The sequence below is a fragment of the Cucurbita moschata genome, unplaced genomic scaffold (genome assembly GCF_002738365.1).
Source record: "Cucurbita moschata cultivar Rifu unplaced genomic scaffold, Cmos_1.0 Cmo_Scf00003, whole genome shotgun sequence".
Lineage (NCBI taxonomy): Eukaryota > Viridiplantae > Streptophyta > Magnoliopsida > Cucurbitales > Cucurbitaceae > Cucurbita > Cucurbita moschata.
Genome location: NW_019268519.1, coordinates 6,132,263 through 6,146,463, shown reverse-complemented (window position 1 = coordinate 6,146,463; position 14,201 = coordinate 6,132,263). Strand labels below are relative to the sequence as shown.

Sequence of the window (14,201 nt, the reverse complement as noted above, 5' to 3'; positions counted from 1 at the left end):
AAATTTTTAGAATAAGAATGTAAAAAGTTTTGACGGTTAGTACCCTTAAAGTGAAAGAGAAAGATGATTTGCTTCATGATAAAAACTTTTTATTGAATAAATGTATGTGTTGATACTATTTTTTAAAATTACATAGATGGTAAGAGTATTTTTTTAAAAAAGTTAAATGGTATTAATAAGAAAATTTAAAGTTTAATTGATATTTTTTTTTCTTTTTTTAACGTGTAAAAATATTATTGAAACTCTAAGAAGTTCAGTGGTATTTTTATTATTTTTATTAATTTGTGCACAATCTTTAAATTGACTGTGCTATAGTTCTAAAGACATTAATTATAAGTACGCCTCATTTGATAACACTATTGTTTTCTATTAATGCAAAGTAGGTCGAATAACCCGATATGAGCACAACTCACAACGTCGTTGATAACAAGCGAGTCAAAGTTCATACTTTACAAGGAAATTTCGTTAAGGGTGAAATGAACAAACTAAACTGATGAATCATTGAAAGGAAGTCTTATTATATATAGAAGAAGCAAGATAAACAATACTAAAAATTCATGGTCTAACCCACAAAACAATGTTTGGTAACAACATGAGCAAATACTACCACCATGTAAGCAGCAAGCAGAGCAGAGCAATCTATAGAGTTTAGTACCCAAAATGTCTAAACTCGAAGCAAAATCCGAAGGCCTCCTTCTAATCACGTCTTCAGTACCTCCTGGGATAACGCTCCATAAACCGACCCGATGGGCATTCGTATGCTAGGTGACCACGTCCCCCACAGTTATGGCAAATCATCAAAGGGCTCATGCAATCTCTACTCATATGGCCAAGCTGCTGGCAGGTCCTGCACACAACATCCCGGTAACCACCACCACCACCACCACGTATACTGCCACCGCCACTGCCGATGCCTCGGTCTCCCCGTTCTCCGAGAACATTGGATTTCGGACACTGTCTGGCTACGTGCCCAGATACATTGCACAGGTTGCAAATAGGGTCATTTGGACAATCGCGAGCAAGATGGCCTGTCTTCCTGCAATTGTTGCATGCCTTTTCATTAGTACAATCAGCTGCTATATGACCCTGCTTGTAGCAATTGTTGCAAAGCCTCAAGTCCCCGGGTGGCAGCGGAGGAGCTGTGCATTCCCTGGCTCGATGTCCTGCCTTCCCGCAGGTGTGGCAGATACCTTCATTTGAACAGCTACTTGCAACATGACCAGGTTCACGACAATTCCAGCATAGTGACTTTGTTGTACACTCTGAAGCAATATGCCTAGATGCAGTATCACAAATTTATACATAGAAAAGTAAGCTATAAACATAAACGAGTGTCATTGTTCTATCAAATGTAAGCAAACTATAATTAGATTCAATGACAGAACAACTGCTTCAATTGTATCTCCCAACGAGTCAACTTCAAATCTCAAATTCTGAATTAAGATTGGTGAAACTGTTGATTAGAGGCTACAAAGATTGAATACTCCACGCCAATGGCATGATAGCATGGGACCAAATCCGTAAATTTAATGTCAAGTAGAATTGAAAATAACAACCCACCATTTGCAATGCCAGAAAATAAGTAGAATCGTGAATATTTAACGTATATTTGGATTAACTCAACTATTCTTTAAGTACCTTTGAAAAGTAATCATTTTAAACATGTCAAGCATAGCTTATTGTTTGATTTTATATCATCACAATCACTTAAAAAAAGTTGAGGCATTTCTAAAACAATCACAATCACAATCACATAATAAATAACAATCACTTAAAAAGTTGGAACAATTTAAAGATAGATTGAAGAAACACCGTAGATAGATTGTCCAAAACTGTTTTATAAATGATTAAAGGAAAATCTACAAAATATGTAGCAAAAAAACACATTTCTAATTAACAGAATGCAAAAAAAAAAATAATAATAATAAATAAATAAACAAACATTACATTGAATATAGTTTTTAAAACCGTGCTTAAACTGGAGAGTAATCCAAACAAGCCCTTAGTTTAGTACAAAACGAAGATTCTCACAATAAAATGTATCCAAATAAGCGGCAAAGGCAATAAGCATAAGATCAAGTTCCCTTACCCAGGGAGACCACAGTTGTGACAAATTGCCACATTAGGGCATTCTCTTGCAAAGTGGCCAGGACGTTTGCAGTTCTTGCAAAGATTGTCTCGACTGGAGACAAAATCAGATTAAGATTACAGCTTCATGTCAAACAAGGAGAAAATGAAAGATAAACATAATGAAGAAATTAAAAAGAAAGGTTCACCCACAACATTATAAGCTCCCTCCACAATAGTAACTCCCCCATATATATATATATATATATGAAATGGAGTTTTAGGGAGTAAACAAGTCAAAAGTGTTCCCATTTACATTGATGAACACACAGTCAACACGCAGACATTATCCTAACTAATCAATACTCGACTCTGACCTTGAACAGTAAAACATCCCCAAGTTTTCAGCTTTTCCCACCAGCTCATAGCCGGAACAAAAGGATCCATGAAGAAAGCAGTTTATAATCTTATAACAAACCATTAATAGAAAAGTTGCAATATGAATTTCACCCTTGAAAGCTCATCTCACAAATAACAAAACTAAACCATGATAAAACCACAACGTTTTTTCATACAAATAATCATGCCAAAAACAGAAACATCAGCATCAAATACTACTACAATACAATTAGTATAACATGGATATTATATCCATTGCAGCTGTATAGGAGACTTCCATGTCTGCTCAAGCATGATTAATGCAGAGATTTGTCAACTTGATCAATGACAAACGTTTAGAACCAGCATAGCACAATCATGCAATAGTTACATATAATTCCTTTAAAACATGAGATATGACTCCATGACCATGTGTGTGCATGTGTATCTGTGTATGAATTGAGAAGAGAAGATATTAATCGATGGTTGAATGAAATATACCCAATCTAAACAGGGGGGAGATAGCTCCACAGCCAGAAATAGATTGCAAAAATAACATGACTGCATTAAAAAAACTCATACATCTGCAGGTTCTACCCCAGCCTACATATCAGATATGAGAGAAATAAATAATTTATCAGAATAATAAACCTGAAACCCCGACGTGATTCTCTCCTGTATGGTGCATCACGATATGAAAAACGATCAGACCGGATCTTACGAGCCACTGGGCTCCTGCTCCTGCTCCTGCTTCGACTCCTGCTATCCGAACTCATTTCCAAACTTATTCTTCAACACTTATCCCCGCTGAAATGTGAAAATATCACCACCACCAAAATATTACACCAATGCTGCCTCCTCCCTGTCCACATAACAACCACACACCCAAATTCATATCGACGAATCCAAACCAAACTCTTTCCTTCCCTTCAAACAGAAAACACCAAGTGCTCATCCCATTCAACAAAGCAATAATTCCAACAAAGTAAATACCACATCCCCCCAACATCCAAGAATAATTATCCAATTCTTCAACTACATTCTTCTCGCAATTTCAAGTATGGCTCGTAAACAGTGAATATCACCAACACATCACCAAGCAAAGAATTAACTCAGTAGTGGATCATCCACAAACAACGTCCAATAAATTTCACATTCCAGATTGCTTCATCAACTTCTTTCACTATTATTACCATTAAATTATTAATATCAAAACCTTTATAATTGCCACAGTTTACAACTGATGATCCCACGAGTTGTCATTTTAGAAGCGGCCCTTCCACTAGTTACTATTTTTGCAGTGAAATTTATAGAGTCCATTAGGGCAACCGTTACAGTTATCAACCTTAGTCCCGTAATTAGCCCATTCCAACATAATGTTAGAAACGACATTGACATAAGCTGGATAGATATTTTTCTAATAAGAACGAACAAAGCTAACACGGCGAACTAATTACCATACCTAACACCAATAATAACTACAACTGCCACAAATCATGAGATCTATTCAGACGTGATCGGTTGGCGTCACATCATACTGGGAGAGAGAAAATATTCATGTAATCTACAGCGCTGGAACTTATAAACCACTTCACCCCTTATCTGTTCACAAACCCGAAGAATGATGCAGAGGCAACATAATGCATCGGGAAATCGCGAAAACAAGATTCATACAAAAAAAAAAATAAGATTCATTCCAATGGTGTAGAATAAGTGTCTACATGAACTACAGAAAAAAACAATGAACCCTAAGCCTCTAGCCCTAGAAATGCAATGAGACAACAAAACAAAACTGTGAATCAAGAATGAAAGAGAAACGAACCTAATGTCAATGGCTCTGTGCTTGTGGCCAATATTGCCGTAGCTCAAATCGTTGAAGATGTTAAATTACGAACGAAGCTGCAACTGAGAGACGATTCGCGGAAGAACAGCCGCTCGAGAACGAAGATTTGTGACGTGAAGACGACGAAAAGATGCATATCCGGATCGTAAAGATGGGAGGCACAATTGGGCCTAGATTTGGCAACTAATAAAGCCCATTAATATTATGGGCCTTGCTTCAGCCTTTTGGGCCTAATTCCATAAAATTCGTCGTGGGTAATTTTTTTCATTTATTATTCTTTAAAAAAAAAAATATTTATTTTAAATTTTTTATTTTTTTAATATAATATTTATTAAAAAATTATAAAAATAAATCATAATAAATCAATATTTTTCATTAATAAACATATATATTATACCAACATAATTTTTTAAAATTAATATATATATATATATATATTATAATTAGATTCTCAAATTAACTAATTTATTTTTTTAATATAAATATAAATATTTATATTAAGTTTTTTAATTGTTTATAAAGTGTATTTTTGAGGGAGGAGGGACGACCGGCCACCGCTTTATCGGGAGTCTTTCTACTGCCGTCTCGTTCTCTTCTGGTCACAGCAAGCAATCCCTCTTCGAGTCAATTTTTTTAGGGTTTCAATTATATGAGGTTGGTTCTCCGATCCCTTTCCTTTTATCTCTCTTTCTCTATCCACACATTGCTGTCATGATTGATTCATTTACAGTTCATCTATCTCGTTCACGCCATCTGTGGATTATTTGTTGGATTTTACAGTCACTTGCTAGTTTCTTATGTTAATTTTACGAGAATTCATTGTGTTTTTGAAATTTTAAGAAGTCGGAAGTATAATTATTTGATTTGCTGCGTTGATTTCTGTTCATAGAAACGTTTGTGATTTTTTCTTTGTGGAGGCTTACAGTATTCAGATTAAAAATAAAGAGGAGAGGACAAGGGCTGAGGTTGGCCGATGAAATTGAAATTGACAGACATGGAGACCGTAGGGCATATATTATTCGTTTGGAGGGAGACAAGAGTGATGTAGTTAAGTTTTGAATGGTTTGTGTCGAGGATTGTTGGGAGAGGAGTTAAGGGGAAGATCAGGGGTTCATAAGTCAGGAACATTGTCTCCATTGGTATAATGTGTTTTGGAGAAACTAAAAGCAAAGCCACGAGAGCTTATCCTCAAAGTGGACAATATTATACCATTGTGGAGGTTCGTGATATCATACCATAGGATTAGAGTCATGCTCTTAACTTAACCATGTCAATAGAATCCTTTAAGTGTTGATGTGTTTTGGAGAAACTAAAAGCAAAGCCACGAGAGCTTATCCTCAAAGTGGACAATATTATACCATTGTGGAGGTTCGTGATATCATACCATAGGATTAGAGTCATGCTCTTAACTTAACCATGTCAATAGAATCCTTTAAGTGTTGATGTGTTTTGGAGAAACTAAAAGCAAAGCCACGAGAGCTTATCCTCAAAGTGGACAATATTATACCAATGTGTTTTGGAGAAACTAAAAGCAAAGCCACGAGAGCTTATCCTCAAAGTGGACAATATTATACCATTGTGGAGGTTCGAAACTAAAAGCAAAGCCACGAGAGCTTATCCTCAAAGTGGACAATATTATACCATTGTGGAGGTTCGTGATATCATACCATAGGATTAGAGTCATGCTCTTAACTTAACCATGTCAATAGAATCCTCAAGTGTTGAACAAAGAAGTTTTGAGCCTCGAAGGTGTAATAAAAAATGACTCAAATGTCGAACAAAGGGTGTACTTTGTTCGAGGACTCCAGAGAAGGAGTCGAGCCTCGACTCAGGGGAGGCTGTTTGAGGGCTCCATAGGCCTCAGGGGAGGCTCTATGACTTAGTTTGTTCAAGGGGAGGATTTTTTAGGATTCTTGAGGATTATTGGGAGAGGAGTTAAGGGGAAGATCATAAGTTTATAAGTAAGGAACACTATCTCCATTGGTATGAGGTCTTTTCGGGAAACCCAAAGTAAAACCATGAGATATTATGCTCAAAGTGGACAATATTATACTAACCCATTTGCAACCGAGCTTTTCTATATTGACCTAAAAGATATTGCAATTTACAAAACACTAGGATCTGGCTCGTTTTTGTGAACTGAAACTGGTAGTAGAGTTACTTTTAGTTGAAAATAATGGTTTTAGTAATTTATTTCCAGTCATTAAAGGTTAAAGCATTTCTAATAAATGTATACATACCCATTGGGATATCGCTTAAGCTTGTGGAATTTGTCCTAATATCTTGTTTTGATTCATTTTCTGCCTGTTCACCTAGAGAAGGCGATCATTAATGAACCTGTTCTTCATATTTCCCTTCTACTTCTTGGAATTTAGGCCCTACCTTCTTCCTCCCCCTCGCCCTTATCATGTCTTTACTTACTTGATGCACTCGGAATGGAATATATTCACACCCTTTCATGAACCATTCTTTATCTACTGACTGTGCAGCAGGACCATCATTAAATGTTTTGTAGTTAAAAGAGATGGTCTGTGAGATTTTTTTCATCCTTTCTGACAAATGTATACTTATGGTTGCATGGAACAGCATGTTAGAAGGATCTGATTCTTCTCATCTTGAAAGTGGACAAGAATCTAAGGAGCAAATCGATGATCTTACTCCTGAAGACATTGCTTGGGCTGATTCTTGTCTGATTAAAGACATACCAGATATTTTAGATGGCAATTGGAACCATATAAAGGATGCCTTGTTAGAAGTCCTCGATCTGTATCCTCAAGGTTTCGAATCTCCTCTTGCTGTAAGTGATACTGTTCCAGGAGGTATTAACGATGACATCGACGTTGACGTGCTTCGGTTTAAGAATGTGAAGAAGCCAACAGAAAGAGATAGCGATGATCCTATGAACGATGTCGATTCTTCTCTTTCGTTGTCTTTTAGCACGAATCCACTTTTACCCACTTACAAAGAGGAGGATAATGTTCCGGGAAGTACTAGTGATGACATCGACATCGACATCGACATGCTTCTTTCTAATAATGTGAAGAAGCCTACATTTTTCTCGAAAGATAGCGATGATCGTATGAATGAAACAGGAATGGCTTCAGAAGATCAACAACACCACGACGACATCGATACTTCTCTATCGTTATCTTTTAACAAGAATCCATTTCTACCTACATACAAAGAGGAGGTAGATGGAAAGGAGAGTATTCAAACTGAATCTAGCCATGATTTACCAGAAATTGGATTTGAGCCTCCAATCAATGACATTTTCCAGGTCTGGGATTTGAACCTTCCTCCGATCGAAAACGATCTCGTCGAGCAGCTGAACAAAGCTCTCTCTGAAAATTCTACTGAATCAGTCCGTTTACAGGATAGTAATTTCAGAGTGGTGAAAGATTTCAATGATGATTTACTTGATAGCTTAATCGACAGCATATCTGACCTGTCTTTAGAACCGAAGAAATACTAGAAACATAGTATGGAGCTATTGATTTCTGAAATCCGCGGCCGACACATGGCGCTATGTTATTTGATAACTTCTCTCACATTCAAATAGAGGGTGCTTCCAACGATGATATAGTTTAGTGTGAATACATTTTTTTCTCAAGTGTTATGTCTTAGTGAAAATTATCTGATGTCTTTGGATAACTAGTTTTGATGAAATTAAGTCTTACTTGGATTAAGTCTAAGTATTGATTAAAGTCTCCAATTTTACTCGGAAGACGTGATATTGGATTAAGTGTAAGTCTAGATTAAAGTCTCCAATTTTACTTGGATTATATTCTCTGAAAACATAATAATATGATATTGTTTCAAGTCGATTTTTCACGTCGATAACATGATATTGTTTTTGGATTATGTTCTCTGAAAACATGATAACATCATATTGTGTCAGGTCAATAACATGAATATTGTTTCAGGTCGATTTTCCATCAAAAAAAAGTTGATAACATGATATTGATTTTGGATTTTATTCTCTGAACACATGATAACATCATATTGTTCAAGTCAATTTTTCACCAAAAAGGTCAGTAACATGATATTGTTTCAGGTTGATTTTTCACCAAATATCGTAGAATATTTAGACTAGTGTATCAACAATTTTCCACCAAATATTCTAAAATATTTAGACGTTATGAAAGTTAACAATGAAAATAGTTTTTATTTATTATTTTTGTTAGCCTACGCTATTATCTAACGAATTTCAATTATCAACCATACTTCCTATTCTTTAAAATTTTCTAAAAAAAACTACCCGTTAACAATTTTTCTTAAAATAATTATCAAATTAAATAAAATTTAAATAAAATTTTCTATTTTAATTTTAACATTAGATTTTTTTATTTTTTATAATAAATTAAAATATCAACGGTGAAATGGAGCATATCAAACTAGAAGATAAAAACAATTATAAAAATAAACTATAATTTTTGTTATTTAGCAAAATAAAAAGGCGTCATCTTTCCAGCGGCTTGCCGTGACAATCAAGCAAAGAAATATTCTAAAAAGAATTTTATTTTTATTTTATTTTTATTATTTTTAGCTTTTATTATTATTTATTTATTTTTCTATTATTATTTATTTATTTTTCTATTGGTATTCAAGTAACTCTTTATCGAAATTGAAGAAATCATATAAAAAAATGACAGCAAATAATCAATAATTATATAATAAAAAAATTGTACCTAGAAAATATAATATTAAAGTTAATGTATGGGAAAAAATTTGGAATTTTTAATTTTTAACTTGTTTTTTTAAAAATTAAAAGAACAATTTTTAATTTAACAAAAATTTTATTAATCCGCTGTAAAATTTAACTGAATTTTACGATAGATTAGGTTGGTAACTCGAACAATCCAATTAGAGTTCATAACTCAAACCAACTCAATCTTCTATTTTCTCGATGTATTGGGTTGTCGGATTATTTTTTTTAATGATTTAAAAAATATTACTTATCACATACATTAATATTATATATCCTCATTTTTAACCTCGGTTACAAAAGTCAAATATTCTTAATTGTTATAATAATTTTAAAAGTAGGTGGGTTTAGGTTATAACCTTATTTTTGGACCAATAAAAAAGAAAAGGTCAACTTCTCAATCCACGGGAATTTTCTATTTTTCAAAACTCCAGCTCATCTCAAACCGGAAGAAAAAAAAAATCCAACTCAATATTTATGGTACGGGTTGAATAGTTTGGACTAGTCGAGTTCTCAAATCATATAAACTACCCTATGCATGTGTCACGGTCCCGGGGTGTACAATGCCGCCGTCGATGTCATATGGGTGTCTTGCCCTTATCTGAAAAAGTAAAGTAGCACGAGGCTTGAGTATTTCTAGAATACTTAGTAGGTGACCCCTATCGGGGTTATGCAACAATCACATGCAATGAAATGATGGGACCTATCTTTCGTTTCGTTTCATTTTTCCTACAGTGCTGTCCTAACAGGTAATCGTGGATGTGTATCATATACTCTACACACAGCCCATACGTGCAAGTATGAGCTCACCAGCTAGTTCGCACACCGCTGGGCCACTTTCCTTATCCGGTGGGCATACTCTGGGAGCCACTTATGCTGGGACCCGTTAAAACTAGAAACCGTCACGGCAGCGCTATGCAAAGCATAATGATCGTTGTCCTGCCATTGGATGTACGTGTCCGTACCCTCGTGATGGGATAAGGGTATCCCCAAATGCATGAACACACATAATGCATGAGGCCCCCCCTAATTCTACATTTATCATTAATGATCATAACCCCCTATCAAGTTCCATGCTTCATGTCATTCTCATTTTCAACTTACATTTCATACATATTCCTATTAGGGTTATGATTCCAGACAATTTACCATGTTTCATGTCATACAATTCATGCTGTTTACATTCAAATATTCCATACAACCATGCCATAATCGTTCAGGAACACATATCGTCACATACATAACATATCACATCAAACTAAGCAGTATACGTAGCATACATTCACGTTCACATGAATTTGTACTTAAGCACATTAAACTAGCATACAATTTAATGACATGTGTAAATCCATGGCACGTGCCAGCATGCAACAAATAACGCGTAACCTAAGACGGGTGAACCACTTACTTGGTAGGCCTTAGCCGAAGTACTCCCTAGAATATAACGTAAGCTCCTAGCTCCTCGTGAACGTTCTACGCTTCCGTTGGTGGTTGGTTCCTATTGATTCATTCGTCACTTTCGTTAGTATTTCACAAACATAATTAATTCCCAACTTGAATTTGTGAAATACGACCTTAAAATGATCTATTTTACCTTAACACATGGTCTAAACTAAGTCTGGGAGGGTCGGAATGGTGACAAACGGGTTGGAAATAGGTTTTCCGAGCCGAATAAGCTGCCGGAGCCGAGAAGTAGCCTCCGAGCCGATTGAGCCACCGGAGTCGAGGGGAGCTACGTTGCGATGTCAGAGGGCGACGCGTGTGCAGGGGTCTCGGGATATCGGATCGCTCGCAGGTCTCGGGTCGTTCGCGTGTGACGGGTCGTTCGCGGGTGACGGGTCGTTTGCGGGTGATAGGCCGGCCCGGCTGAAGGAAAAATGCAGGTGGGCTAGGCTGGACGTGTCGGCGTTGGACTGGGCTTGCGGGTCTTGGGACGAGGCTATCGGGTTGGGCCGTAACTGGGCTTACGCGTTTTTGGCTGAAGCGACTGGGCCGCGAGAACCGTCGGGTACTGGGCTGACCTAAGGTGATTGGGTTCGGTTTGGGTCGAGGGATTCGGCCCTCGGGTCAGACTTCGTCTTCTTCACCCGGTTGCCTGCGCGTTTTTCTGGCGACTTTTCTCTCTCCTCATTAACGTCGTTTTGACGTCATTTTTCCCTCCTTTTTCTTCCGTTCCCGAGTCTCTTCTTTTCCCTAACCCCGTTTTTGGTATAGATCTGGTTTGTAAAGGCCTCACACTCCCGGATCTGGAGAAGTTCGAAAATCCGACGTTCCGTCTCTCTTGTCGACTGTGTTCAACGTATAGGATTCGTCTAAATCTACCCCTGATGTGTGTAAAAGGTTCTGAGATTACTTTTGTTGCGTAAAATGGAGGTTTTCACGTTGATTTCGTATGGCTTGGCCTCGCCAGAGTTTCGTCGGATTTTTCTGTTCCTCTTCGTTTTTCTCTATTTTTTGTTCTTTGCAGGTCGTTTTGGGGTGGCTGAAGGTCGGGGTCGAGTTTTGTGGCATCCCAGCCTTCGGCTGTCCTTTGTGGGTTGTGTGCGAGCGAAAACTCCGGCATGCCGACGACCTTTTTTTTATTTTTTTATTTTTATCCGATCCGTTACACTAAAACTATTCATACTTAAAGGGCTCGTGTAACAACCCCAAGCCACTAGTAGATATTGTCGGTCAAGTTCACATATTTGAAATATGTCTACTAGTCAAATGTTTCATACCCTTATAAAGAATGTTCTGTTCCCCTCTCCAACCGATGCGAAATCTCACAATCCACCTCTTTAGGGCCCAACATTCTTACTTGCACGTTGTCCAGTGTCTGACTTTGTTTACCATTTGTAACAGTTCAAACTTATCGTTAGCAAATATTGTCCGTTTTGACTTGTTATGTATAGCCGTCAATCTCATGATTTTAAAATATCGGTCGAAAAAATTTAAAAAATATTTTATTTTCATCTCGAACAGATGTGTGGATCTAATAAAACTCTCAAAAGGTAACAAGGATTGGGTTAGGTGAGAAGGAGCGCAATTTCCGTACCAAACCAACGACATGAAAATAATAAAAAGGGTTTGGGGTTCATTGCCTGCACGTCCAAACATGCTCCAAATGGTGCCCTATTGGACACCCACTCCTTTCCCAATTCAACTACTTCACTTATTTTATCCTAACAAATAAACTATATTCTAATCACTATTTTAAATTATTATTACATAATTTAATAATAATTCAATAATGTTGACATTCCCAACCAAAATTACATATAAATTAGAGTCATTTTGAGGATAAAATGGTCGACCATTAAGAATTAAACTCACTGTTTATACTAATAATATGTACTTTTTTTTTCTTTTTCGATAGCTCAATTATAGAATTAAACGTTTTTGTTATGAGTAATTTTAAGCTGGATAACCTCTTAAAAAAAGCGTGTGAACGTGTGGACAAAGTTTGTTGAAAAGCTTAAGACGGGTGGATTGTTATTCCTCGAGGTGTTCATATGATCTGATGGCGTGAACAACCTGGATTGCCTAACCTAACCCAACTATTATATATTTTGTTTCTGGTTTGGATTGCGTTGAATTTTTTGAAAACTGAAATTTTTGGTTCGATTTGCTGGTTGACATTTTTTTTTTTTTTGTCATGTCAACCCGAACAACCTGAAAATAGGGTTACAACTTAATCTTACCCTACGTTTAAGAAAGTTAACACGCTATGACTTATAAATATTTGATATTTAAACTTTATAAGATTTTAATTAATAATATAACCGACATTAAGAATATGTATGATTTTTTTTTTAAATAACAATAAAAAGGACCATTCGACGACCCAACTTAACTCGAAAATACAGGATTGGGTTGAGTTGGAGTGTGAACTTTGTTCGAGTTGCTCAGGTCACCGGCTAAACGGGTTAGTCCAACAAATGTTTTCAACTCAACTTATTCTAATTCGTGTTCACTCTTAACGTGTCCATAAAAGTTCGAGGACTAAAAGATAAAAAAAAAAATATATATATATATATATATATATATATATATATATATTTTGACCGACAAATATCGCAAACATATTATTATAAATTTGGTTGACAAGATTTGAATATTAAATATTTAAATTTTGATTTAATTTATATTTGAAATTTATTAAATAAATGTCTTTGTCTAAAAGAAATTAAACCAAATATCAAATACCTAATATCAATTGTTTAGTAATAAATGGAAAATAAATAATTCTATTCATTTTCTCTCCCTACCCTTTGATTATGATTGCTAGGGATGTTGAAGGGTGAGATTGGGTTAGAAATGTCTTTTTTACCCCTTGGGCTCATTTTAACTTCGTTGACTTTTAGGTCAATTCCAATAATATATTTTATTTTTTATTTTTTATTTTTAATCTTCCTTTAAAATATACTTTAATTACTATTGAAATATACTCAAGTGGATCGTAATTATTTAATTATATTAATGCCTCTAAAATTTTATAATTATATTTATGTAGTTAATAAATTTTTTAGAAAATTAATTATAGGTCAATTAAACGATGGGCATAACGATGGGCATGGAGTATTTCAAGAGAGTCTGAGCCAATAGTACAAAATAAGAGCACGTAAATCATAAAATTTGATAAGATGTTATGTCTCCGCTCGAGTAAAAGTGTTATGTTATCAATTCTCATTAAAACTCGAAGTTAAGAAGACAAAGATAGTTTGAAGTTCGAATCTCCTTACTCTCGAATGTTGTTGAAAAAAAAGATTAATTTAATTTTGTTGCACCGTAATTTATACCATAGATTAATTTATAAGTGATTTCTTGTCAAATCACTTTAGAATCAAATCAGAGATAATCAACTTTAGATTGATTATTTGAAAAAGAAAATAAAAAATAAAAATAATAACAATAATGATTATAAACCAATATGATTAGTCTAAAAATGATTATTATTTATTTACTTTTTCATCTGTGTATAATTAGAATATAATTAACACAAAAAAACAAAATTGAAAATTTTGAAATAGAAAAAGTATATATTAAGCCTAAAAGTTAAATGAGAAATAATTACTTAAATTTAGAATTAAATTTATAATTTAACAAAAAAAAAAATCAATTTCGTATTTATTATTATTCTAATAAATTATTATTTCTAAATTTTACAATATTAAATTAAAGAAAAAAAAATGGAAAAAAGAGATAAAAAAAAAAAAAAAAAAAAAA

General features: G+C 34.9%; 2 protein-coding genes across 3 annotated transcripts; one reads left to right on the top strand and one right to left on the bottom strand.

The window, feature by feature from the left end:
• Nucleotides 1-399: 399 nt before the first annotated feature.
• On the bottom strand, nt 400-4,433 carry LOC111440407 (zinc finger protein GIS2-like). Its single transcript, XM_023077518.1, has 4 exons — nt 4,268-4,433; nt 3,097-3,307; nt 2,090-2,182; nt 400-1,276 (listed from the first exon to the last, which is right to left on the bottom strand). The coding sequence occupies exons 2-4, from the start codon at nt 3,219-3,221 to the stop codon at nt 709-711; spliced, it is 786 nt and encodes a 261-aa protein (XP_022933286.1). The 5' UTR covers nt 3,222-3,307; nt 4,268-4,433; the 3' UTR covers nt 400-708.
• A 375-nt stretch (nt 4,434-4,808) lies between these two features.
• On the top strand, nt 4,809-8,039 carry LOC111432435. Of its 2 annotated transcripts, none has more exons than XM_023069321.1 (2): nt 4,809-4,942; nt 6,875-8,039. In XM_023069321.1, the coding sequence occupies exons 1-2, from the start codon at nt 4,938-4,940 to the stop codon at nt 7,758-7,760; spliced, it is 891 nt and encodes a 296-aa protein (XP_022925089.1). In that variant the 5' UTR covers nt 4,809-4,937; the 3' UTR covers nt 7,761-8,039. The 2 variants fall into 2 exon arrangements, with proteins under 2 accessions (XP_022925089.1, XP_022925097.1); XM_023069329.1 differs by having other exon boundaries at nt 4,822-4,935; nt 6,873-8,039.
• Nucleotides 8,040-14,201: the final 6,162 nt, after the last annotated feature.

Coding starts and splice junctions, on each gene's coding strand:
- LOC111440407 (XM_023077518.1), bottom strand. CDS start 3,221: ATGAGTTCGGATAGCAGGAGTCGAAGCAGGAGCAGGAGCAGGAGCCCA. Junction 2,183..3,096: donor GAATCACGTCGGGGTTTCAG/GTTTATTATTCT, acceptor TTTTGTCTCCAG/TCGAGACAATCTTTGCAAGA. Junction 1,277..2,089: donor CACAACTGTGGTCTCCCTGG/GTAAGGGAACTT, acceptor TACTGCATCTAG/GCATATTGCTTCAGAGTGTA.